This window comes from Arachis hypogaea, chromosome 12, assembly GCF_003086295.3.
Source record: "Arachis hypogaea cultivar Tifrunner chromosome 12, arahy.Tifrunner.gnm2.J5K5, whole genome shotgun sequence".
NCBI lineage: Eukaryota > Viridiplantae > Streptophyta > Magnoliopsida > Fabales > Fabaceae > Arachis > Arachis hypogaea.
This window is the reverse complement of record NC_092047.1, coordinates 26,930,041-26,957,300: the sequence shown is the minus strand read 5'-3', so window position 1 is coordinate 26,957,300 and position 27,260 is coordinate 26,930,041. Positions and strand designations below refer to the sequence as shown.

At 37.1% G+C, this 27,260-nt stretch overlaps 1 protein-coding gene and 1 long non-coding RNA gene across 2 annotated transcripts; one reads left to right on the top strand and one right to left on the bottom strand.

The window, feature by feature from the left end:
* Positions 1 to 7,459: 7,459 nt before the first annotated feature.
* On the bottom strand, positions 7,460 to 8,339 carry LOC140177008 (uncharacterized). Its single transcript, XR_011868433.1, has 2 exons — positions 7,941 to 8,339; positions 7,460 to 7,806 (listed from the first exon to the last, which is right to left on the bottom strand). It is a non-coding gene; the product is annotated as an uncharacterized lncRNA (long non-coding RNA).
* Positions 8,340 to 8,789: 450 nt separating this feature from the next.
* LOC112727214 (histone H4) lies at positions 8,790 to 9,428 on the top strand. The gene has a single exon (XM_025776881.3). It carries the CDS (start codon positions 8,884 to 8,886, stop codon positions 9,193 to 9,195), a length of 312 nt encoding a protein of 103 aa, XP_025632666.1. The 5' UTR covers positions 8,790 to 8,883; the 3' UTR covers positions 9,196 to 9,428.
* Positions 9,429 to 27,260: the final 17,832 nt, after the last annotated feature.

Genomic DNA, 27,260 nt, shown 5'->3' with positions numbered 1-27,260 from the left:
AAAGTTCTCTCATCAAAATGCCGCCGTTGCCGGGGAACTGCTAACGTGTGCCTTATTATTGGTTATTGTAAATATTTTTCTTTTACTTGTTTATTTATTTCTGTTTTTCCTTTTTAATTTTATTTGCTACTATGAACTCTCACCCTTCTCGCTTTGAGTTTGGTTCTAACTTTGTTGAAGGAAATAGAAGTTACAGCAGGAATATGCATTAAGGTCAAACCAATCAAGGATGGATGGAGCCAAGAAGATCTAATCAACCCTTTAGGCAACAACACCCTCCAAGATATCATGGACAACGACCATTCTACAATGCATACCCAGCTGATAGATATGGTGGACAACCTTGTAACTACCAACAGGCCCCACCCCGTGCCTATAGACCATCCTCTCAACATAACCTCGAACCACCACACTCACAAGCTTCTCTTCACCATTCGCCACCACATGAGATAAAGCAATGCTGGTGGTATGTTCCTGGGAAAGGCTTGGAGAACGGGTTAAGAAGCTTGAATAATGACAAGGAGATAGGAGAAATGGTGAAGTGTGCTAAAAAAATAACGGAGTTATTAATGTATATTTGGAGCATGGAGCATCACTGCCAAAATTTTTGGAGGACAATACACAACAGAAAAAGAATTCTCCAAGATTAACACAACTATTACCCTCAAACACCAAAGTTGCCTCAAACACCAAAGGTACACAACCACCATCAATAGTTTCAAAAACTCAAAATCAGACCAAAAAACCCACTAACAAAGTCAGTCAAGCCAAGCCAAACAAACCCACTAGTAGCATCCAGCCCACCAAGCCCATCAAGACCACCCAAAATACCAAAACAGATAAAATCAACAAGTTCAAACAGCCCTACAAGGTCTGCTTCCAGAGGATTCCAAAGCAAAGCTTTTAACAATGATATTCCATTTGAAGTGTCTTCTGACTCTTATGAGAGCACAGAAGATAGCATTTTTAAGCCAAATCTTGATGAAGACAGCTCTTCTGATTCAGATATTGGGGGGAAAATGTCAACAGTAGGAGTAGGAGTAGGGCGAATAAGAACCAGAAGGAGAAGATATTGACAAATATTTGTCTTCTAGCTAAATGAAAGGAGAAGATTCTGGTTGAGGATGATGCATTTGTGCAAGAAGTTAGTGATGAAGAAGTGGATCTTGGTTTTATTGGTAGTTTTGCCGAAGGTGTAGAATATGGTCTAGATCCTGGAGCTGACTCAGATGGTGCCAATTCATGGCACTCGAAGGAGATGAAGACTCCTGATGAACGAATTTTTGATGGTATAGAATTTCACAAATGAATTCTTGTTGCAAGTATAGTTTCTAAACCAACAAATAATCCTCTCATGCAAAAAATTATTTGTCACAAGTAACAAACCCTAATAAAAATAACCGAAGTATTCAAACCTCGGGTCATCTCTCAAAGGAATTGCAGGGAAGTTGTTCTTGTTATTGGTTATGGATTGTATATCTTTGGGGTTTTGGATAAGAAACATGAAAGATAAATTGCAAGAAAGTAAATGAACTCTAATGATAAAAAGGTCTTGGCAAGGGTTGATAGTTAAGGATCTTTACCCTTGTTACTAACCACAACATGACAATTGCAAGGATCAATCTCATTAAGTCATCCTCTAGCAAGTGAAAGAATGTCAAATGAACTACACCAATCCTAATCCATAAGTCCTATCCACTCACTAATTAACTTAGTGAGAGCTAGAGTCAATGGACACCAATTATCAAGACTTGGACATTAGCAACTCTATTTCACCTAAGTTACCTTCCCAAGCCAAGAACACAAAAATCTACTCTAACATCCTTCCAAGCATTTAATCAAATACTTAGAAGGCATAAAAGGAAAGCAAGATAAGATTGCAAGAAAAGTAAATCTACTCTACCAATTGCAAGGAAGTTAACAACAAAGCAAATCAACAATAGAAGAAATCAAACATAAATTGCATTAAAGAGAAGTAGAAGAAACAAGAGTGCATAACAACAAAATAAATTACAAGTAATGAAATACAAAACTAGGAAAGCAAGAGTAGAAGAACAAGAATTTGTAAAGGAAAAGGGAATCAAAGCATGAATTAAACCTAGATCTAAGAAATCCTAATCTACATCTAACCTAATTCTAGAGAGAAGATAGAGATTATCTCTTTAGAAACTAACTAAAGCATGATCCAAACTAAACTATGTGTTCCCCCCTCCTTTGACTCCTGTTGATTTCTGCATGTAATAGGCTCAGAAATGAGTTAGATTTGGGCCTGGAAAGCCCAGAAATCGCGCCCAGGGTTTTCACTTTAATAAGGTCACGTGCGAGCATTGACGCGTATGCGTGGTCACGCATACGCGTCGCCACGCGACTTCAATTCCACGCATGCGCGTCTACTACGCGTGCGCGTCGATGAATGCATCCCAAATCCTTGATTTTCCATGATTTTTCCACTTTGCATGCTTTTCTCTTCATTCCTTTGATCCGTTCCTAGCCTTTTCAACCTGAAATCACTAACAAATACATCAAGGCATCTAGTGGAATCAAATGTGAATTAAAATTAACCAATTAAGGGCCTAAAAAGCATGTTTTCACTCTTAAGCACAAATTAGGGAGAATTTATAAAACCATACTATTTCATGGAATAAATGTGGGAAATGGGTGATAAAATCCCCTAAATTCAACATAGAATGCACCACGAAATAGTGGTGCATCAAATCCTCCAAATTCAGAAGATGAACTAGAAGAAGATAACGATTCTGATGACGCATGTCCAATGTTTAGGGAGGGTGCAAGATTTGGTGAGTTACATATTGAGGTGGGTATGAAATTTGGCACAAAGTGGGACTTTAGAGAAGCTGTTAGAGAGTATACAACTCAAGAGGATAGGCGCATATGCCTTGTGAAGAACGATAGCATAAGGTGCAGGGTAGTTTTTAAGGTTAAGGATTATTTTTGGGTGGTTTATGCATCAAGCGACCATGAGGACACTTGTTAACAGATCAAAACCTTTAATGACGACCATACATGTCCTAGGGAAGACAGAAATAGGGCTACCAATAGGAATTAGGTCTACAGCAACCTTGTGAAGAAGGTAAGAAAATATCCTAACTTCAGACACTGCGAAGCTACGACCTATTTCAGAACACGTTTTGATTTGACATTAAATAAAAATTCAATCTCAAGGACTTTGATGGATGCTAGAAGTGTAGTGTATGGTGATGAAAAGCACAATATAAGATGGTGAGGGACTATGGCTTGACTTTGCTAAAAACCAATCCCGGTTCAACAGTGCAAATATGTACCAAACCTCAACCAAACGGAGAAGTTATTTTTGAGAGAATGTATGTGTGCTTAAGTGGTTGTAAAAATGGGTTCAAAGGTGGCTGCCGTCCTTTGATTGGATTACATGGAGCATTCCTCAAGACTCAGTTTAGTGGACAAATTTTGTCAGCAGTTGGACAGGATGCAAACCATCATATCTATGTCATTGCGTGGGAATTGTGGAGATAGAGAATAGGGAGAACTGGAAGTGGTTTCTTGAATTACTGCATCTAGACTTAAGACACTACAAAGATAATGGCTAGTATTTTATATCCGATATGCAAAAGGTAACCATGCATATTCGACCAAATATTAATTTTATTATTAGTTAACTGTTATTGCTGTTATGACAATTATGTTGTGAATGAATAATACAACTTATTTGCTGATTTTATAACTTGATAGTATGTATGCTATATTAGTGCACATAGGTTTCATTTAGTTTGCAAGTGATTTGATTGAAATGTTGGCTGAGTAGTTGGTGATTGGCATGGTTAGTGTGCCTATTGTTGAAGTTAACATGTGACAGTTACTATATGTTTTGTTATACCATTGTACATAGGTTCTATATAGGGTTTACTATGGACTATCGACTTAAACGTCAGAGACTATTATGTGTACTCGTGTTAAATATGAACGACTTTTATGGTGAGGGTGAGTTTATGTTAGGGACTGTTATGGTGATCGACCATAATTGGTAGGGACTAATACACTATAAATAAACTGTTATGTAATGTTCCTAATTGGCAGGGACTAATATCAGCAGTGCAAGAGGTGATGCCCAATGTGCACCATCATTTTTGCGTCTGCCATTTGTGGAGAAATTTCAACAAGAGTTGGAAGGATTTACAACTAAGGGGACTTCTGTGGGAATGTGCAAGGGCAACGACTCATCAAGAGTTTAGGGATGGAATGGACAAGATAAAAAGACTGAATGAGGATGCATGGGTATTGATGAACGGATATTTTATACGCTTTTTAGCATCATTTTCATATAGTTTTTGTTATGTTTGTTTAAGTTTTATTATATTTTCATAGGTTTTAGTACAAAATTCATATTTTTGGATTCTACTTTGAGTTTGTGTGTTTTATGATGATTTCAAGTAAATTCTGGGTGAAATTGAGGAGCTTTGGAAGAGTCTGATTCAGAGACAGAGAAAGGACTGCAGAAGTTGTTAGATTCTAACCTCCATGCACTCAAAGAAGCATTTCTGGAGCTACAGAAGTTCAAATGGTATGCTCTCAACGACTATGGAGAGCTAACATTCAGGGCTTTCCAGAAATATATAATAGTCTATACTTTGCTCTGGAAATGAAGGCCCAAAACTGGTGTTCAACGCCAGCCACCAACCCCATTCCTGGTGCCCAACACCCAAAAGGGAGCAGCTGGCGCCCAACGCCTAAAAATGAGTCCAAAGCTGGTGTCCAACGCCCCAGAGGGAGTACCAACTCGTGACTTCACTCAAACTCAGCCCAAACACTCATCAAGTGGGCCTGGAAAGTGGATTTTCGCACTATAAGACTAGTTTATCTTATTTTCTGTAATTCTTAGTTATCAGATTAGTATATATAGAACAAGGATCACCCTTGTTCAGAACTTTTGATGTTTTCGAACCCTTCATTACTTCTCTGTAAGCTATGAGTCACTAACCTCCTAGGTTAAGGTTAGGAGCTATGCTAATTCTTATGGATTAATAATATCATTGTTCTATTTCAATCTATGCTTGATTCTATTCTAAGATGTATCTTCGTTCTTCATCCTAATGAATTGGGAGTGTAACTTGACCGTCATCCCTATTCTACATGGGTTTGTGCGAGTCCTTGACGGGATAGCACTGAACCACAAGCTTGATTATACATCTCTTAGACGGCTAATCCACGACTTTGTTGGGGACTTGGAGATATCAGTTTAGCCGAGGTACAGGACGATTAGGGTCTTTGTGGTATAGGCTAGAATCAATGAAGCAGCATTCTCTGATCCGGAAGATCCGACCTTGTCTGTGCCGCTTTGAGTGGGATCACCAAGGGAATGGACTACTAGAGCTTCACCCCCGTTCAGATTGGATGACCACTGACCTGGCATTAATCACTTACAGCCTGCCATGGAATGAATCACCAGAAGTTGAAGTAGACAGTGAGAAAAGTTGATCCAGAAGGAGAAAGCATCTCCGAAACTTCAACCATTCTCTTATCATTGATTTCACACCCATTAAGTAATTCTATAAGTAATTCTATCTTTATTCTGTTTTTATGCGTTTTTCGACAACAACTATATTTTCTATCCACCTAACTAAGATCTATAAGGTAGTCATTGCTTGTTCAAACCAACAATCTCCGTGGGATCGACCCTCACTCACCTGAGGTATTACTTGGACGACCCGGTGCACTTGCCAGTCTATCTGTACAAATATTGCGGAGTCAATTTCGTGCAACAGGTATATTTAGATAAATGGCAAAGAGATGCATGGACTAAAAGCGCATTCAGCCATAAGCCGAAGTTGGATGGCATTTGTAACTATGCATGCGAGGTGTTCAATGCAAAGATCAAGGATGCAAGAGCCAAGCCCATTATAACATTGCTGGAGGAGGTTCGAATGTTTGTTATGCAGACCATAGCCAAGAACAAGGTGAAACTAAACAATCACACTGGAGTGTTCACACCAGTTATAAAGAGTCAATTGGAGAAAGTTAGAAAAGAATCTAAGAATTGAAAACCTATTTGGACAGAGGACAACGAATACAAAAAGTTTGAGGTGCATGGACATCTAACTAACCATATGGTGGACTTAGAAAAAAGAATATATACTTGCCAATTTTGGATGTTTATAGGTTATTTGCATTGTTATAATAATAATTGTTTTTGTGCTATATTAATAATCTGATTAATGGTATATGACTAAAACCCATGGTTGCTGTGACTGTTGTTCATATGCAAGTATTCCTTGTGTGCATGCATGTGCTACACTGTCTCGGGTTAACAAGTTACCAGAAGACTTTTGTCACCACTTATTAAATATGGAGTCATACAGAAAAATATATAATCATCATATTAATTCAATTCTTGGACAACCATTATGGAAGCATGTAGAAGAATAAAAACCTGAAAAGCTATATATGAAAGGAAGGATGGATGCTGATGAGAAGGGTGGTGGAGGATCTAAAAAGTCTAAAGCTAATCCAAAGCCTCAGAATAACAATAGAGATAATGTTCATCTAAAAAGGTAGTTGGGTCCCTTTACTTGCAGCTTCTGTGGTGATAAAGGACATACAAAGAGAGGTTGCAAGAAGAAGAGAGCTTGTGATGATGCTGTTGCTGCTGCTGCTGCTGAGGCTGATAAGAAGAAGAAAAATGAAGGAGGTGCTCCTGTATCTGAGCAGCAACTTCAGTAGCCTCAAGATGATGGTGACCAACGTGATGGAGAAAACAATTCTCGTATACAGTCTACTGAGAATGCACCAGCCACTTCTGATGCACAACCTGTGGAGATAGATATATCTCAGCTAACTGCTTCTGATGTAGAAGATTCTCAAAAGGTAGCTTAATATTTACATTTTTTAAGTTTTTTGTGATTCAAATGAATCATCGTTTGTGTAATGCAAATTTTTTTATCTAGGATCATGGAATGAAAAGGCCTTCAAAATTGTCACCAAAGAAAAGATCCTCTCCATTAGCAATCTCTGGCCTAGTGAATCCCATGCAGGGTGCTAGTTCAGGAACTGCAACAAGACTTGCCAATTACATGAAGTTCATCCCAACTCCAGAATTTAAGGCTCTAAGAAAAAAGAATTGAAGACTTTAGCTTAATATGTATAGGACTTTTTGTTTTGAGTTTAAAACTTTTCACTAGACAAAGACTACACAAGGAAAAAATAATCCTTTATGTTTTGTTGTAAAGCCCTCTCTTTTGAGGCAATTATGTTTAACATGCTCAAGTTAGTTGGCTGTCTCTTGTGTTATGCGACTGACTGTGTTAAGTTGAACCATTATCTTAATACACTTATCTTTAAAGTTTGAACCATTATCTTAATACAGTGCTTGCTGGTTTTTAATCACTTATGCTACCTTCTTTAGCATATTACTATTTTTATTAATTGAGTTACCCAAATTTACATTCAATCAACAAACACCATTCATCAGTTTCTAATACCATAATCATGTTATCATTTTTTCATATATTGTTCATTCAATGAATACATGGTACACACCACCAACTCTTTTAACTCATGCTTTACAATACAGGATAGCCATTAACACTATCAATACAGACACAGCTAATGCCAACAACTGGTTAACCAATTTTTGATTCCGGACATCTTCTTCTAACCTCCCAAGCCTCTAATTAAAATTCATCTTTACTTCATGATTGTCTCCATAATATTCTGGTTTCTCAATTGGTTCATCCTGTCCAGTATTCGTCCATACAAAAAGTCCACACTATCTCTTCCCACTTGTTTGTAATCAAGCAAACATATAACATGCTCAAGCTTCAGGGAAGAAGAAAAAGAGAAGAATAGTGAGGTAGGAACAATCATAACAACACAAGTAATACTGATAACTCACATTATAATTGGGACGACAAAAAAATGATTTATTTAGATTTGAATCTGTCCCAGACCACCTGAGAACTGGCCAACAGCCACAACTGCACCATTTCGACACCCCAAATCTTCTGCTCCTGCTTTGCGTTCTCGTCTGATAGCCATTGGACGGTGAACTAATAGAGCTTCCAGCTCTAATGCTCCCACCACCCATCATGGATATTCATTTCCAGCTCCACAAACAACAAGAACAAGAAGAATGAAAAGAGAACGATGAAGAAGAAGAAAAAATTAACTTACTGAACATTTGGGAATTTAGGATTAAATATAGAGGGAGAGACTATATTGAGTATAAATTGAAATTTTACCAGTTCAATTAGCTGTTAGCACCATCCTGCGTGGCAAAATGAGGTCACATCAGTGTCTTGATGATGATTCATCACCGAAAAAATATCCAGGGACTATTATGGTGTTCGAAATTGTATCTGAAGAATTACAATAGTGCAATTGAAATCTCAAGAACTATATTGAGTAATAACGTGAATCTCAAAGACCATTATAAAAGTTTACTCTATAAAATAAATATAAATTAAAATATAATTATTTTAAAATATTATAATAAAATAATTTTGAGGTGCACTTTATTTATTTAATTTGTCCCTCGATTATCCACGGCGTCAATCTAACACAGAAGCATACCAGAAAAAACAGTAAGGAATACTTACCACGTGGAGAAAGGTGCCACGTTAGTAATCCGCAAAAAAATCACTCGCATACTCTTACCGTCGATCCAAATTAATCAACGGTCAAAACCATTCAAAACCACAAGACAAGAATCGCAATCTCAGCTGTCCATTTTACCACAATCAACGACCCAGATACCACACTCCCCATCCTATATAGCAACCCAAAACACACACCCAGTAATATAAAAGCGACTAAAGTTCTGTCCTAACGACATCAAGTTCAAAATCAAATCTCAACAGAAAAAGCTTCTCCATAATTTCTCTTTTGTGCTTCAAGATGTCAGGTCGTGGAAAGGGAGGAAAGGGATTGGGAAAGGGAGGAGCGAAGAGGCACAGAAAGGTGCTTCGTGATAACATTCAGGGAATCACGAAACCCGCCATTCGCCGTTTGGCTCGCAGGGGAGGCGTCAAGAGAATCAGTGGCCTCATCTATGAGGAGACACGTGGCGTCCTCAAGATCTTCTTGGAGAACGTCATTCGCGATGCCGTTACCTACACCGAGCACGCTCGCCGCAAAACCGTTACTGCCATGGATGTTGTTTATGCCCTCAAGAGGCAGGGAAGGACTCTCTATGGTTTCGGTGGTTGATTCTATTTAGGGTTTAGTATTTGCTCGTGCTTGTAAATGTTTCACGAATTTAGGGTTATAGGTTTTTATGGATTTTATCATCTTGATGAAGTGTTTTTGTTTTTGTTTTTGGATAATTTGTTTTGTGGTCAAATTGAGTGGGCGGTGCCTGCCTTTGTTCAATTAGAGCCTCGAGTGCAGAATGCAAAATATTAGCACTAACTAGCATTGAATTTAAATTTGTTCCATTAAAAGCTTATTAGTATTACAATTGGTAATTTCTATTTTCTAGTGTCTTCGGTTTATTTTTGGTGATTTTAAAATCCTGGTTTGTATAGTCACCAAAAAAAAAAATCCTGGTTTGTATGTTCAAGTTATATTCTGGTATAGGCGGGTCCTCCTCTTTGCAACTTCCTGCAATCTTCTTCAGCTAAATGAAAATGCGGTGATTTTTAATAATATAAATAATGTATGTAACTAGAAATTAAAATTTAATATAATTTTATATATTAATTAATATTTAAATTTAATTTTATATTAGTATTTATGTCTTTTAAATTTTAAAAACTATTTTACTAACTATATTTGTTATTATTTGTATTTATTAAAAATTAATTTTAATTTAATTTATTAAATTTTGATATTATAATTTTTAAAAAGTAAAATTTTATCAAAAAAGTCTTAGTATGCCAGAATGTGTATGATAAAAAAAAGCAACTCTAATGAGACTCAAGTTAAAAATGTGGTGGGAATATTTAGATTTGGTTTGATAAAATTTTTTGAAAAAATAGTAAAAATATTTTATTTTATGTTTGGTAAATAAAAAAATTTATGTGTTTGTGTGTATGATTTTTAAAAGTTAGTTTGTATTTATTAAAATAAAAAATTTAATATAATCATATTTTTTATAACAAACAACAAAGTTTTGTTCAACTAAGTGGGGTTGGCTACATGAATCAAACGACGCTATTGTGTTCTGTCATGTATCATGTCTACAGAGAGACCGTTTATATGTAGATCTCGTTTGACCACTTCATGGATGGTATTCTTAGGTCTTTCTCTGCCTTTCGCCCCTTGTCCATCTTCTATCTCATCCACCCTCCTAACTGGATGTTCTATCGGTCTTCTTCTCAATGTCCAAACCACTTGAGACGCGATTCAATCATCTTTTCCACAATGGGTGCAAACCAACTCTCTCCTTTATATCTTTATTCCTTATTTTATCCAATTGCGTATGACCACTCATTCATATCAACATCTTCATCTCTGCCACACTCAACTTATGTTCGTGCTCCCTTTTAGCCGCCCAACACTCTGTACCATACAGCATAGTCGGTCTTATAGCGGTGCGATAGAATTTACCTTTAAGTTTTAAAGGCACTTTTTTGTCGCATATAAAACCAGATGCACTTCGCCATTTTGACCAACCTCCTTGGATCCTATGATTTACATCCTGTTCAATCTCTCCATTATCCTGTATGATGCATCTAAGATACTTAAAACTTTTAACTTTTCGTAAGATGTTTTCTCCAATCTTCACCTCTATATTGGCGTTTTCCCTTTTCAAACTGAACTTACATTCCATATATTCCGTCTTGCTACGGCTTATGCGCAGACCATACACTTTTAGAGCTTCTCTCCATAACTCCAACTTCTTATTTAGGTCTTCCCTTGACTCTCCCATAAGGACGATATCATCGGCAAAAAGCATGCACCATGGCACAGGCTCTTGGATGTGCTCTGTGAGTACTTCCAAGACTAATGTGAAAAGGTATGGACTTAAGGATGATCCCTGGTGTAATCCTATACCAATAGGGAATTCCTCTGTCACACCACCTTGAGTCTTCACACTAGTTGTGGCCCATCATACATGTCTTTAATTGCCCGAATATATGCGATCCTTATTCTCCTCTTTTCTAAAACCTTCCATAAGACCTCCCTCAGTACCCTATCATATGCTTTTTCCAAATCAATAAACACCATATGTAGATCCCTTTTATTACTACGATACCTCTCCATCATCCTTCTTAATAGGTATATCGCTTCAGTGGTAGATCTGCCTGGCATAAATCCAAATTGGTTCTCTGTTACTTGTGTCTCTTTTCTCAACCTCCGTTCTATCACCATTTCCCATAACTTCATAGTATGACTCATAAGCTTAATCCCTCTATAGTTTCCGCAACTTTGCATATCCCCCTTATTCTTGTAGATAGGTACCAAGGTGCTCTTTCTCCACTCATCAGGCATCTTCTTTGACCTTAAAATCTCATTAAAAAGCATGGTTAACCAGTTGATGCCTTTTTCTCCAAGACCCTTCCAAACCTCAATTGGGATATTATCAGGTCCTACTATCCTGCCATTTTTCATCTGCTTTAGAGCCTCTTTTACCTCGAAGTCTCGAATCCTTCGATAGTAGTCAAAATTTTGATCTTCTTCCCTTGTGCATAATCGACCAAGGCTCGGAAGAGTCTTCTGTCCCTTATTAAATAGCTCGTAGAAGTAGCTCTTCCACCTTTCATTAATCTTCTCTTGAGCCAATACCTCTCCATCCTTATCTTTTATGCACTTAACCTGATCCAAATCTCTTGTTCTTCTTTTCCGGCTCTTTGTGATTCTATATATACCTTTTTCTCCTTCTTTCGTGCCCAAAGACTGGTAGAGACCCTCATATGCTCTTGTTCTTGCTTCACTTACAGCCACTTTTGTCTCTTTCTTAGCCGCCTTATATTTTTCCCAATTATCTGCATTGCGGCATAAAGACCACTCTTTAAAGCATTCCCTTTTTATCTTTATCTTTTCTTGTATACTCGCATTCCACCACCAGGACTCCTTGTCTCTTGGTCCTATTCCTTTAGATTCACCAAAACTTTCTTTTGCTGTTCTTCTAATAACTTCTGCCATCTCCCTCCACATCTCTTTCGCGCTTCCATTCCCATCCCACTTTGCCTCTTCTCCTACCCGTCTTAGGAAGCTTCTTTGTTCATCACCTTTCATCCGCCACCACCTTGTCCTTGGGTTCTTCGTATGATGTCTTTTCCTCAACTTTTGCTCAACGCAAAAATCCATGACGAGCACCCTATGTTGTGTTGTCAAACTCTCTCCCGGGATAATTTTACAGTTAATACAAAATTTTCGGTCGACTCTCCTCAACAAGAAGAAGTCGATTTGAGAGCTTGTCATGCCACTCTTATAGGTTATAAGATGTTCGTCTCTCTTTTTAAAACATGTATTTGCGATGAGAAGATCAAAGGATGAGGAAAAGTCCAAAATAGTTTTACCCTCAGCATTGATCACCCTGAAACCATGGCCTCCGTGAATACTCCCATATCCAGTCACTTCTCTCCCAACATGGCTATTTAAATCTCCTCCTAAGAAAATCTTATCTCCCAAAGGTATGCTTTGAACCAAACTCTCTAAATCCTCCCAAAATCTTATCTTGTGTTGTTCATCCGAACCCACTTGCGGTGCATAGGTGCTAATCACATGGAAAGTACCTCCCTCCACCACAAGTTTGATAGAGATGATCCGATCTCCCACCCTCTTGACATCCACTACGTCCTTCTTCCACTGCTTATCCACAATTATTCCAACCCCATTCCTATTCTTCACCTTTGCTGTATACCAAAGTTTGAAACCAGAAGTATCCAACTCCCTAGCCTTTGCACCAACCCATTTCGTTTCTTGTAGGCACATAATGTTAATCTTCCTCCTTGTCATGGTGTCCACCACCTCCATGGTCTTTCTTGTTAGAGTGCCTATGTTCCATGTCCCAAATCTCAACATTCTGTCGCTTCGACCTTTACCTTTTACTTTGTGAACTAGCTTATTTACCCTCGTCCGTTTACAAAAACGCGAGAACCCTTGCTCATTTAACACTACATCTGGGCACCGATGCAGCGGCTCTTGCTTTGACACCGTACTCGAGCCATACGGCGCGTTGCTTCCGGATAACGACCTAACTTTAGCGCAATAATGTCTTTGATTTATGTCATGGGAGTTCAGCTATATTTTTATGTTGGTTACCGAAGACCTAACACAACCCTCCTCCTTTATCCGGGTTTAGGACCGGCTATATACCGCAAGTGTAACATAGGCGAAGTTTAAATTTAATTTTTATAATTAATATTTAAAATTTAATTTTTATATTAAATGTCTATATTTTTAAATTTTAAAAATTATTTTATTAAACATATTTGTTTGTGTTTATTAAAAAGTTATTTTTAATTTTATTTATCAAATATACATTACAATTTTTAAAAATCTATATTTAAAAATTAAATTTTATAAATTACTTTTGAAAAAGTAAAAATTAGTTGACCAATTTTTTCAAGTTGAATTCTAATGGATCAATTACTAATGCTGGAAACATAGCTTGTGGTGGAATTATTCATAATGGAGATGGATGTTTTGTTGTTATCTAATAGGATCAATTTAAAATCAGCTCAAGTATTTTGGGTGTTTTTGAGGCATTATAAGATTTAAAGTATTAAATTAGATTAGATTGATAAAAGATTTAATAGTTTATATTTAGAATTTAATTTTAATGTATTGTCAGTGTAAAATAGTTTTATGTGGGTATTCAATTATGTAATGTCATATTAATAATTTTACCTTTCACATTGACCGTATAAATGGTCATTCAAAAGAACGAACGTGATTGTACGATTGTATAAAACGTTTTACACTATTAGTGCATCAAAATTAAACTCTTATATTTAATCTATAAATAACTTATACTAAAGGTTTTTTATTTAAATTAAATAATTATATTATTTATGAAAATCTATAAACATAGAGTAATTATTCGAATGTATAATGTATCACATCTTGGTACTGAGGAACCAATTTATATATAGGCTAATATCAGGTATTGAATACCTGGGATATGACATCCGATAATTCAAACATATTTTGGGTGTACTCGGAATACGACACGTGAAAAAATGAGTACTCTGTATCCGAGAATCTGAGATACACGTAAAAGGAGAATGGGGGGTCACAACACATGGAATACACTTATAATGGGAATTAGGGTCACAACACCCGAGATAAATGCGCATATGAAAAAAGGGTTTTTAATTTAATTTATTAAATATAGATGCTACAATTTTTAAAGGTTTAATTACTCTATTAGTCCCTATAGTTTCGCAAAATTTTTAATTAGATCTCTATACTTTTTTTTTTCTTTTAATTTGGTCCTTGCATGAAATTATTTTTTAATTAGGTCCCTCTTGACAGTAATTAGTTTAATTGTATAAGGACTCAACTAAAAAAAAAATTGGTGCAGGGATCCAAATAAAAGGAAAAAAAAGTATAGGGATCCAATTAAAAAAAAAATTTGGTGCAAAGACTTAATTAAAAGAAAAAAAGTATATGGACCTAATTAAAAATTTTATGAAACTATAGGAACCAATAGATTAATTAAATCTTTTTTAAAAAGTAAAACTTTACCAAATCAAGTCTTGGTGTGTGAGACTGTATATGATAAAAAAAAACAGCTCTAGTAAAACTCAAAAAGCTAAAAATGTGGTGGAAAGATTTAGATTTGGTTTGGTAAACTGTTTGAAAAAGTAGCATAAGCACTTCATTTTATACTTGGTAAATGAAAAAATTCATGTACGTGTGCTTATAACTTTAAAAGTTTGCTTGTGTGTATCAAAATTAAAAATCTAATATAATCACATTCATTAATTAATATTCAAATTTAATTCTTACATTAATGTCTATTATAGTATTTTTAAATTTTAAAAATTATTTTACCAAATATATATATTGCTTGTACTTGTTAAAAGTTATTTTTAATTTAATTTATTAAATATAGATGCTACAACTTTTAGAAATCTATATTTTAAAAGTTAATTTTTGTAAGTTACTTTTGAAAAGTAAAAGTTGGTTGAAAGGATCCATTGACCAATTTTTCAAGTTGAATTCTAATAGGTTAATTGCTAATGCTAGAAACATAGCTCGTGGTGGAATTATCCATAATGGAGATGGATGTTTTGTTGCTGCCTAACAGGGTCATTTAAAATCAGTCTAAGTATTTTAGGTGTTTTTGATGCACTATAAAATTTAAAGTAGTAGATTAGATTGATAAAATATTTATGGTTTATATTTAGAATTAAATTTTGATGCACTGCCAGTGTAAAGTAGTTTTACACGTGCATCTAATTACGTAACACCATATTAGTAAAAATAATGACCTTTGATATTGACTACATGAATGGTTATCTAAAAGAACGAATATGATTACACGACTGTATAAAACACTTTACACTATCAGTGCATCAAAATTAAACTCTTGTATTAAATTTATAAATAACTTAAACTAAAGGATTTTTTTTATTTAAATTAAATATTATATTATTTATGAAAATCCATAACACATAGAGTAATTACTTGAATGTATAATGTACCACATCTCGGATATTGAGGAGCCAATCTGTGCATGGGCGTATCCCAGGTACTGAGCACCCGGGATATGACACGCGATAATTTAAACGTATCCCGAGTGCACTCGAGATACGACACATGTAAAGAAACGGGTACTCAGTAACCGAGATACGTGTAAAAAGAGAATAGAGTCACAACACATGGGATATGCTTATAATGGAAATTGGGGTCACAACACCCGAGATAAATGCATATATGAAAAAAGGGTCACAGTACCCGAGATACATGTATTATTGTGTAGGTGTCTCTGTACCCTAGATAACTAAGAGAAAAATACTATATAATAGACTTCCTGGCTCAACCATTAGTCACAATTCATCCATATTTCTATTTCTTTATGTCTTTATCCTTCTACTTTGTTCGCATGGATTATAATTAGTTCTTTTTTGTTGTAATTTATCCCAATGGGATAATAAAAAACGGTGAGGAAGAAGTAAATTTTGAGTCTAATTCAACTGTGATGTTGCAGACTTGTCATATTGATTCTCTACATGGACTAAGGACAATCATACTAAGCAACATGGGAGCAATAGTTTCTAAGGAGGTTGGGCATGTTACATATAGATTTTTATCAGTGCTTCCGAGTGGTGGATTTACTAACAAGTTATTTTGACTCGAAGCTGATCCGCATGTGAAGATAATGTTCGACGTACATGCTAGGTTAATGCCGCAACATGTGATAGAGTGGTATGCTGCGGTTCCTGATGTGGGTGGTGGTTGTGGGTCGTCCTCTTCAACGCCGCAGGTAGTCCCGTTGGATGCAAGACCTATTCACTTTGCCTAGCCTCAGGAAAGTTTCGAAAAGGACGGCAACGAGAGTGTTTCGGATTATGTTGACGAAATCGGGTCGTCCAATGAGAGTGGTTCTTCTTATGAGTATGTGTTGGAGACTCGCACCAGTGGAGGTGCTTGGTTTCTCCTACCTCCTCCTTTGGCCATTCCATAATTATCAGTTCCAAACCATTATTACACTTTGAATTTGGAGGCAATGCAGTTGGATGATCCTTTCAACCACGGCGACGGGGAGGATTACAACACGAACGGTGGCATGGAATTTCGGGTGGGCCATAGCTTCAGGAATAGAGATGTTGTTCTCATGGAAGTGAAGAACTACAACGTTAGAAGAAATGGGAAATACAAAATTTTGGGATCGGATAGGGTTAAATACCGTTACCATTGCAAGCAAATCTCTAATAGTTGTCCATAGAATCTTCATGTAGCACTTGGACAGAAGTTGAACTACTGGTAAATTTTGTCCTTTACCCTTTATGAAATTAAATGTGTATATGTTAATTATGTTGTAAACTAGATACTGAGATATACGAGTAATTTTGTAGGGAGGTCTGTAGGTTTGGTGGACCACATACCTGCCTGGCGCAAACCATATTTCAGGACCATACTCTGTTGGATAGTAGGTTGATTTGCAAGGTCATTCTATCAATAATACATGCTGATTCGAGTGTTTATGTCCTAGTGTTACAAAGTGCAGTGCAACAGAGTTATCATTTCAAGCCATTGTATCTTAAGATGTGGATGGCGAAACAGAAAGCGATTGCTCAAATTTATGATGAGTGAAAAGAGTCGTATAACAAGCTACCCAGTCTATTACAAGCTTTGCAAGAATGCCTCCCTGGCACCATACACAATTGTGTTTCTGTTCCTTATTACAACGGCAATATTATTGACAGCGATAGCAGCCAGCTTAATAAGGTCTTTTGGACTTTCCCTCCTTGTATTGAGGCGTTTAATATAAGTTATGCTAGCCTTTTGTATCGGTCAATGAGACACATTTGTATAGGATGAGGATCAGAGACTTCGTTAATGGTCACCATGTGGTGTGCCTGGCCACGTCCCCTCCACAAGTTGTACCAGTCACGGTGCAAATTGGGTCACCACATGTCATCTCTCTTGGTCGTCTTGAACAGAAACTCATCAACATTGACCAGATCTGCAGGTCGTGTTGCTGCCTTCCGAGTTGTCTCTTGACTCTGTTCACATGATGAAACTCTACAAAAGAAAATCAAACAATCGGGACAACAGTTCTCCAAGTATGAATCTCTCCAGCCCTCCTAATCTATTCAGGAGCAATCTGCTGTAACTGGGGATCTTCGTATGGTGTCCATCGAAACTAAGAAAATCACATAAAGTACAATATTTAGATACGAAAGACCATTGAATGAAATAAAATAGAAACCAAAACAAATTGTACCTTATCAATGGTAAAGGCATCGATACGACGGTGCAAACGCTGGATCCTGCCATCGTGGTGGTCCTTGCTTTGTTGTCCCAGTCTCGCTAACCTACATATAATAAAAATAATTAATTAAAAAATATGAATAATAATATAATAATGAAAATAATAATTATAAATTTGGTCACTATTTAAAAGATCTCAAATTAAAATTTAAAATAATAAAATATCTGGCTGCAAGTAGGAACCTAATGACATCATACCCAGTCGAACAAAATGAGGAAAACCGATGGTAAATCCAAGATACAACAAGCGGCATGCACCTCACAATGTCAGTCACATCATGCCCAGCAGCGGTGCAGAGTGAGTGGTACGTGTGTGCCAGGAGTGTAGACCCCAAGACAATTGCCTGCAACGATCGAAATCCTCCAACAACAACAGCCATCTCAGAGGGACAAGTGTAGCTGACTTGTTCATGAAAAGAAACTCCCCCATAAGCATCATCAAGTAGCACCTGACATACTTACGAAGAATATCTGGATCTACCCAGTGGAATGTGTGAAACCTTGTTCCTCAGCCAGGTCATCCTCAAATCGAAAACCTACTTCCTGTCCTCTGGCTATGGTGGCAGTCTATCACCAAACAAATCCTTAACCCACTCCCATGTAGGGTGTCTATGGTACTGCTAGATGTCTCTGATATATCCCTCAATTGGCTTACTGTTAGTGCGCAGACCAACATAGTAAGCAACATCTTGAAGCGTAATGCTGACCTCATCCCATGGAAGGTAAAACTATGGGTCTCAAGCCTCCACCGCTCGGTAAATACAGAGATCAAGGAATAATCAAATATAAAATATCTTAGCTCTACTACATGTCTAAACTCAGCTTCTCTAATATAAGGCAATAAGACATCCGGCGAGGAGACAGACAAGGTCATACGACGTGACAATAGCAACCGAGGCCTCTGAAATAGTAGCAACATTAGTCTCACAAATTAATCTTATCTAACCCATTAGATAGGTTTAATATTTACTAAATATTCTAAACCTAGTACATAAATATTGTTAATGAAATATTATATTTCATGAATAGTATTTTTGTATAACAACTTTAATATTCATTATTAATATTCAAAGTATTAAATGAAATAAAGAACTTGAAGTAAGTTTTAAAAAATTAGTCATTCATGTTCGACTATTCTAACCTAACTTATGGTCTTTTAGATAATCTCAATTCAACAATTGATTAAAGCAAAAAATATAATCTAACAACCATTTTATTTAAAAAATATATTTATTTAACTTAACTAATATATTTTTTTAGGTTAAATAAAAATTATTTCTAAATACATAAACACGTACTTTAACTACCTATATCTTTTTATCCTAACATATTAATTTCAAACTAGGTAAGTATTTGAATAAAAATTTTAGCACTAACTTAAAATACCTATCGCGTTAGTTAAATTAACAAAGCCTAAATGCATAAACTAATTATTTACGCAAAATAAAAGAGAAAAATAAACTAATCTCCAAATTCAATGCTCCGGCTATGTGCCACGTCGCATTTAGTCCGTTGATGTTTCCGTCGCGCACATATTGTCGGGGGCCATCTCTACTTCAAGTACTCAAACTAAAGGTGTTAAAAGGTAACTAAACTTCAAAAAATACTTCAAATGATAGAAGATCTCAACTGCAGCTAATATATATAGACATATGATTATATTTCGGGTGCTGTGATTCCAATCCCATTATGAAAATATCCTGAGGCTGTGATCTTATTCTCTTTTTACGCGTATCTCGAGTACTGAGTATCTGTTTCTTCATATGTGTTGTATCCTGGGTGCATCTGGGATACGTTTAAATTATCGCGTGTCATAACCCGTGTGCTTAGTACCCAGGACATGCCCATACTTGAATTGGCCCTTTAGTATCCGAGATGTGGTATATTGTACATTTGAGTAATTACTCTGTGTTATGGATTTTCGTAAATAATATTATTTAATTAAATAAAAATATCTAAACTAAAGGATAATAGATTTTTTTAAATAAATAAATTAAATATTTTATTTACGGATGTTGGTAATTTATAGCGTATTTATCGATTTGTGTCACTTAACTTATCTTTTTACAGTATAAATGAAATAAGTTTGTGTAGAGATAAGACAAGTTTGCCATTGCACGTATCACATTTGTACACGTGTTATGTGAAGTAGAGTGATCGACACATATCACATTTACACTACTTGTTTATAGTGTAAATGAGATATACACAAACTTAATTATTTCGTTTACACTGTAAACAAGATATAGGATAACACATTTGCATGGTAAACAAGATAAAGTATGGTAAATTTTGAGCAGCTATAAAAGGATCTACAACTATTTGTGTTATCCATGAACATTTTACTTCTTCTTCTCCTCTCTTTCCTCAATAAATTTAGTAAAAATGTGTAGTGGTAGTAGATATATTGTTCTAAGTGTATATCCCAATTGTCATATGAAAAATAGTGACACGAGGGTTATATTTGAGTGTGGTAATCCTATTTTGTTGTGCACTCAGAGAGTAAACTCTTTGTTTGAGCTAAAGAGACTAATATTGAGGAACCTAAGTGCTAACGGGACAAAAGAGATTGGAAGAGTTGGGTATATGTTGCTAGCACTGATGGGCAATGGAGTATTTCGGTTTCGTCTATTTTGGCTCGATGGTGATGAGCATGTGTGCCTCATGTTTGATATCCACGAAAAAATCATGATGGAACAAGTGATGGAGCTTTCTCTGGAGGTTGGTGATGTTGGTAGTGGTGGTTTTCGCCACTTGAATTTTGTCCAAGACGACCCACCTCCTGTTCCACCACTGCTGCATTGTGCTAATCCAGTGGTAGACAAAGACGTGGACGGTGAGAAGTCTAATGAGAAGTATGTTGTTGATAGCAATGATAGTGGTTCTTCTGAGATGATGATGAGGTGGAGTTTGCACCAGAGACTCCGGTCGGTGCTTTAGTTCGGTATATTATGTCTGTTTGGAGTTATCATCTATACCTAGTCACTATCATACATTGGATCTAACCACGATGCATGAGGAAACTCTATTTTTCGATATGGGTGGGGATGATTACAACATAGGCGGTAATGTGGAGTTTTGCATTGGTCACAAATTCAAAAGCAAAGAGGCAGTCATGCAAAGTGTGAAGAATTATAGCATTCAGAGAAGTATTGAGTACCGAGTTATGGAGTCAGATCGATCAAAGTACCATGTGTGTTGCAGGCAATTTGCAGCAGGATGTCCATGGAATCTCTGTGTTGCGCTCTGACAGAATCTCGGATATTAGTAAGCCTTACTTTATATTGTAATGTATATTCTTATTTATCATGATTATTTTGGTTTTGAATGCCTACCAATTATATTTTCATTCGCTAGGGAGGTGCGTAAATTTGGTGGTCCACACACCTGTTTAGCCCCCACCATGTCTCAAAACCATAGACAGTTGGACAACAACCTAATATGTAATGTCATCTTTCCCCTAATACAGTCCAGCCCATCAGTTACTATCCCTATTCTACAAGGTGTAGTTAGGCAAAGCTATCACTTCAAACCCTCATACAGAAAGGTCTGAATGTCGAAGTAAAGGCAATTGCGAATATATACGGTGATTGGGAGGAGTTATATAATAAGGTTTCGAGGTTGCTTTAAGCATTGCAGAGTTGTTGTCCCAAAATAATATGTGATTTTAGGGTGGTACTGTACTATGATGGACACTTGGTGGTACGCGACTACAACCAATTTGATAAGGTGTTCTGGGATTTTCCTCCTTGTGTGGAGGCTTTCAAGCATTGTAAGCCCTTTTTTCTCCATCGAGGGCATGTATTTGTATGGTAAATATGGTGGTGTATTGCGAATTGTAGTAGCACAAGACAGTAATACTAACATCCTTCCTTTGGCATTTGCAATTGTCGAGTCTGAGACTTCGGATTCCTGGTCGTTCTTCCTTACTAACCTGGCACAAGACTTTGAATTCCTGGTCGTTTCAAATCTGCCAAGGGAAAGCGATATCTCATGAATGCTGCTTATAGTCCAAGCAAGATTGGGTATGAGTGGTACATGGATGCTTTGAGAGGTCTATCACGTGAGATGACTGACTGAGCTAGTAGATTCAACAAGAAAATATGGTTACAACATTGTGATAGCGGTCGCAGGTTTGGGCACATGATAACTAACCTCTCTGAGTGCATTCAAATGAGCATTTCTGGAGTTACAAAGGTCCAATTGATGCTCTCTCAACGGCGTTGGAAAGCTAACTTCCATATCTTTTCAGTAATATATAATAGTTTATACCTTTCTTTGGAAATGACTGCCCAAATTGGGCGTTGAACGCCCAACTTATCCCCTTTCTGGCATTCAACTCCCCAAGAGGACCTAAGCCAGCGTTGAACGTCCAAGACTGGCATTCAACACCACCAAGGGAGAATCAAAATAGCGTGGACAACTCCTAGTGGACGTTCAATGCCCACTCCTCCAAGTTGGACGCCAAACTCAACCCAAAGACCCACCAAGTGAATTTTCGCACCTTTAGCTTAGTTGATCTCATTTTTGTAATTTCTAATTATAATTAATATCTTTTTAGGTCTAGTTATAAATATAAATAGAAGATAGATCACCTTTGTTAAGAACTTTTGATCTTCAACTTCTCAGAACTATCTTTTCTGTAAATTATGTGCGGCTAAACCTCCTAGGTTAAGGATAGGAGCTCTGCTCATTTCTATGGATTAATACTATTACTTTTCTACTTTAATATATGTTTGATTCCATTTTATGGTGTATTTTCATTCTTCATCTTTATGAATCTGTGGTAGAACGACAGTATGACCCCTTGTTCTATATGAGTTCTTTACGAGTCCTGACCCAGAGAGTATTGAGCTACAGCTTGAGAGTACATCACAGGTTCCAACAAGTTACTTGGGCTAATTGGGATATGTGACATGAAATCTCGTTAGTCAGGGGCAATTGAGGTTCTTGTGGCTCCAAGGCTAGAATCATAGAGCATCATTCTCCGGCCTTGTCTGTGGCATTTTGAGTAGGATCATTAGATATTGAATTGCGTGCGCTTCTCCCTCTACCAAATTGACTGACCTGTTCGGGCATTTGATTTGGATCCGAGGAGATTAATGACCACGACCCATGGCTTAATCACTTACAGCCTTGTCATTGAATGAATCACTCATTGTTAAATTAGTCAGTAAGAAGTATCAATCCGGAAGAACAAGCATCTCCGAGGCCTTAATTGATTTCTTACTATTGTTTTTACGTCAATTCTTTATTTCTTTCGTTATTGTTTTGTTTATGTGCCTACAACAACAACCATCATCTTTTCTATTCACCTGACTAAGATCTGTAGGATAATCACAGCTTGCTCAATCCGGCAATCCTCGTGGGATTCGACCCTCACTCACTTGAGGTATTACTTGGACGACCCGGTGCACTTGCCGGTTCAGTTGTGCGAGTTACATTTTCGCGCACTGTAAGCCCCAGAACTTTTGAAAAAGGGCTATCATGAGCTAATTTCGAATTCAATATTTTTGTAGCTTTAATTTTATAAATTTCTTTATTAAAGATAATTAAAGCAAGTTTCGATTAATTAAATTTGAAATAAATTAAGATTATTATCCAATTTTACAATTATTGAATTATTTTCTATATTTAAATTATAAAGTTGGTAGTTATGAAATAATAAGAATTTTATATGATTTGGACTAGATAATTAATATTTAAAAATATTAATACTGCTGTTTTGGAAAATAAAGAAATTGATTATATTATTTCTAATTTTTGAATTTGAACATTTTATTGAAAATAATTTGTAAAATTGATGAACAAATAGTATTTTTTATACATTATTATTGTTGGATTAAAATTTATTTCTAATGACTATATTATTCCTATTTTTATTTGAAATTACCTAAACTACCCCTAACCCTAAATCTAACCCAACACCCACACACACTCACCAAACCCTAGCCACCCCTAAACTCACACAGCAGCAGCTGCTATCAGAATGAGACAAAAAAGGAAAGAAAGGGTTAGGAGGAAAACGGGAAGAAGGAGGGGGAAGAGAGGAGGAACGATGCTGGCGAGGTGCCCACTATCGCCGCCGCTGCGTTGTCGCTGGGTCTTGGAGGAAGGCCATGCCTTGAGCTGTCGCCGTCGATCCACTACGAGCCGTCATCGCAAGCCAGGTCCGAGGCGAGAGAGAGAGGAAGCCATGAGGAAGAAGGGAAGGAGAGGCGAAGGATCGTGCCGGCGTCGCGCCTCACCCCTGGGCCGCGTCCCGCTATCACTGCCGTCACTCCTGGTCACTGTCGAGCTTGCCATCGAAGACGCCGCCTGTGCTGCCAGATCTATCGCGCCACTGACCGCTACCGTTCCATTGTTGCCATTAATGGGGTTTCGCCAGGAGAGGGGAGACGCACCAGGAGGAGCCTGACGTGCGTGAGGAAGAAGGGGAGAGGTCCAACGTTGAGATAGTTCCTGTCACCGCCGTCTACCTCTGTCACTGCTGATCTGCTGCTCTGTGGTGCTTAGCTGGAGCTTCTGTTACTGTTACCGGAGATCTGTGGTTGCCGGAAGACACCATTGTTGTTGCTGCCGAAGGAGGAGGAAGCCTTGCCGCTGTTTTGGCCGTCAGGAGCAGTCCTGTGGCCACCGGAACCACCGCCGGGGATGCCGCTACTTGGCTCAGTCACTTCTTCTTAGTTGCGGTAAGGGTCTTGTTATTAGCTTTGGTCTTTTTTGAATTCTGGAAATACTGTAGTCACTGAAAGTTGCTGCAGCCGCCGTCTGGGTCACGTGGAGGGAGGAAGAGCCGCGAGGTGTCGCCACACCTTGCCTCCGCTGCCTTTGTCGCCAGAAACAGCCACTGAGTCCTCTGTATTGGTAAGCATTTCTGATTCGAAAGGCCTTTGTCACTGCCCTGTAAACTTATGCTGAGGCGTTGCGGTGTTGTCCATCATAGGTTTGTGTATTCATACTTGCATTCCGTGCTCGGAGTTTGTAGCTGCCTCGTTTTGTCATTTCAGTAGGTAATTATGTTTCGGGAATCCCCGCGTTAGTGTTCTGTACCTGTATTAAAACCTTTACGATATTAATGTTCTTAGGATTTAGTAACCGAGGTTGCTTGTTATGATTTTGAGCTGTTTATGCTGCTGCAAAAGTGTGTGGGGCTGTGCTTTGAAGCTACCATTGATTTTGGGTCGAGACGAAGGATTTCTGAGAAGCATTCGGGTTATGGTTTCAATTTGTTGAGGTAGGGGCGTTTTTAGAAAAGTATATTTTATAAAGTGGAATTATTATATATAGATATTATGTGGTAAAAATGTACCCTTGAGTGATTGTATATGTCTTATGTAATGTTGGTTGTCTTGGATGAATATGAATGCTTGGTTGATTTGATTATTATTTGGTTTTGTGAAACGGACGGTTTTGAAGTGTTTCTTTAAAGTTGATTCTTTAAAGTTTTAAATCAAGTTTAATCCGTTGGAAAATTGATTTGAGTTTGATTTGGTTTTCCTGAAATATGAAAATGGAAATGCACCTTTGGATTTAGTTGGATTTTGAGCTGATTTGGTTTTGAACCCTTTAAAGAGGGTTGTGGAATGGTTTGGATGGGACCCGGAAAGGGTGGCAGAGTCCATGTTTTAGGGGAGGTGTTGCCGAAATTTCTGTAAAAATCCAAGGTTCTATTTGAAATGTTATTTGGACAATTATGAGTTTAAGACTTGTACTATTTTACTTGAACTATTTACAAAGGTGAAGAATTGTGTTTCAGAATGAATTATTGAAAAGAGAACTATGACTCAGCTTTGTTTCTTAAGGAAAGTATTTTTACCCTTGGGTGCAAGGCATTTAGAAGGGGCTTGTGTATTAAGCTGTTTTAAAGGTGAAAAGGTTTATCTCTTTGAAATTAACTTGAGGAGTTCAATTGGAGGAATTTCAGTGGTTTTGAAAGAACTTGAATCTTGATTGACAAACCTTCTTTTTACGACATTTTGGGATAAGTTTAAAGTATCCTTTAAAGTTCGGGTTTAGAAAAACTAAAATAATTTCTGAGCCGTTGGGAACGTTTCAGATTTTTAGCATGGGATTGAAATTAGTTTTAGTTTAAGTAAAAGAAAGGATTTCGAAAATGTGGTTAGATTAACGGATTACACGACTTGGTTTGGCTTAAATTCTATTCCTATTTTTATTTATTCGAGTCATGAAAATTAAGGTTTTACAGATTTTTTAAATGAATTTGAGGAAATTAATTATGTTATTCTCCCCTAAAGACTTGAGACTCTGCCGAGGAACTTTTGTTACAAAATCCTGTTTTTGGATGGGTGATTTTGAATATTTCAGAAGAGACCTTTAATTTGCCATGGTTTTGGCAATTTTGGAAAGAGGATGCCGAGGGTGGCTCTATTTTGAAAAGGGAACCTACTTTGAGTAAAAGTGGCTTATGAGTCTGAAATGATTTGAGGAATGGGAATTTTAAAGCCAGGGCTGAAAAAAATTGATTTTTGACTTTAAGGTAAAGTGAATTGAGAAAAAGTGATTTATGGCTTGAATGATGATTTTATGAGTTTTATGATGTTAGATGGTGGAGGTGCTATTATATTATGAGCCGGAATGGCTGTGTATGATAATGAATTATGGCTGATTGCGGAACATGTTATGAGCCGGATGGCTGACTATGAATCATGAATTTAAGCCGGATGGCTGAGATAAATGTTGATTTATGGCTGAGAATAAATGCATATATGCTGAGTTATTGATATTGTGATTGTTACACTCCACCTATCTGAGATACGAGTTTTCCTGGGTGAAAGCAGTGGCTAGTCACCACGTGCTCCAGGTGGAGACTCGATACTCTGTTGACCCTATGTCGTAAGTGTGGCCGGACACTATGAAAGTTCCGGATGAGCTCGCCCCCGTGAATGTATACCAGTGAGGGTGTTGGATGTGAATTATGATTATGATTGTGAATAACTCGAGTTGGGGATGCACGACAGAGGGTTAGTCCTATGGTTAGCTACCAAGACTTATCGGGTTGGCTTAATAACCGACAGATGATATCATCAGCCACTAGGGTAGGCATTCATCATATGCATCTATGTGACATTGTTTGGGTGTGCATATTGTACTTGGTTTGCCTTTGTGATTAATTGTGGTTAACTGCTAGTTGCCCTACTTGAAGTAATTGTTTGTTTGTGCTTGAACTTTCCTACTTGTATTTGTGACTGGGATTCTGTTGGACTGTGGTGACTGGTTGTTGTTTGGATTGTTTGGGCCTAGGGCCGTGGTTGATCATGAGGTGGGCCGAAGGCCATGTCTGGTTGATGTTTCTGGTTTAGAAAAGTATGAAAAACTAATTTGGTTCAGCATAGATAAACCTTTTGAAAGGCTTTTGA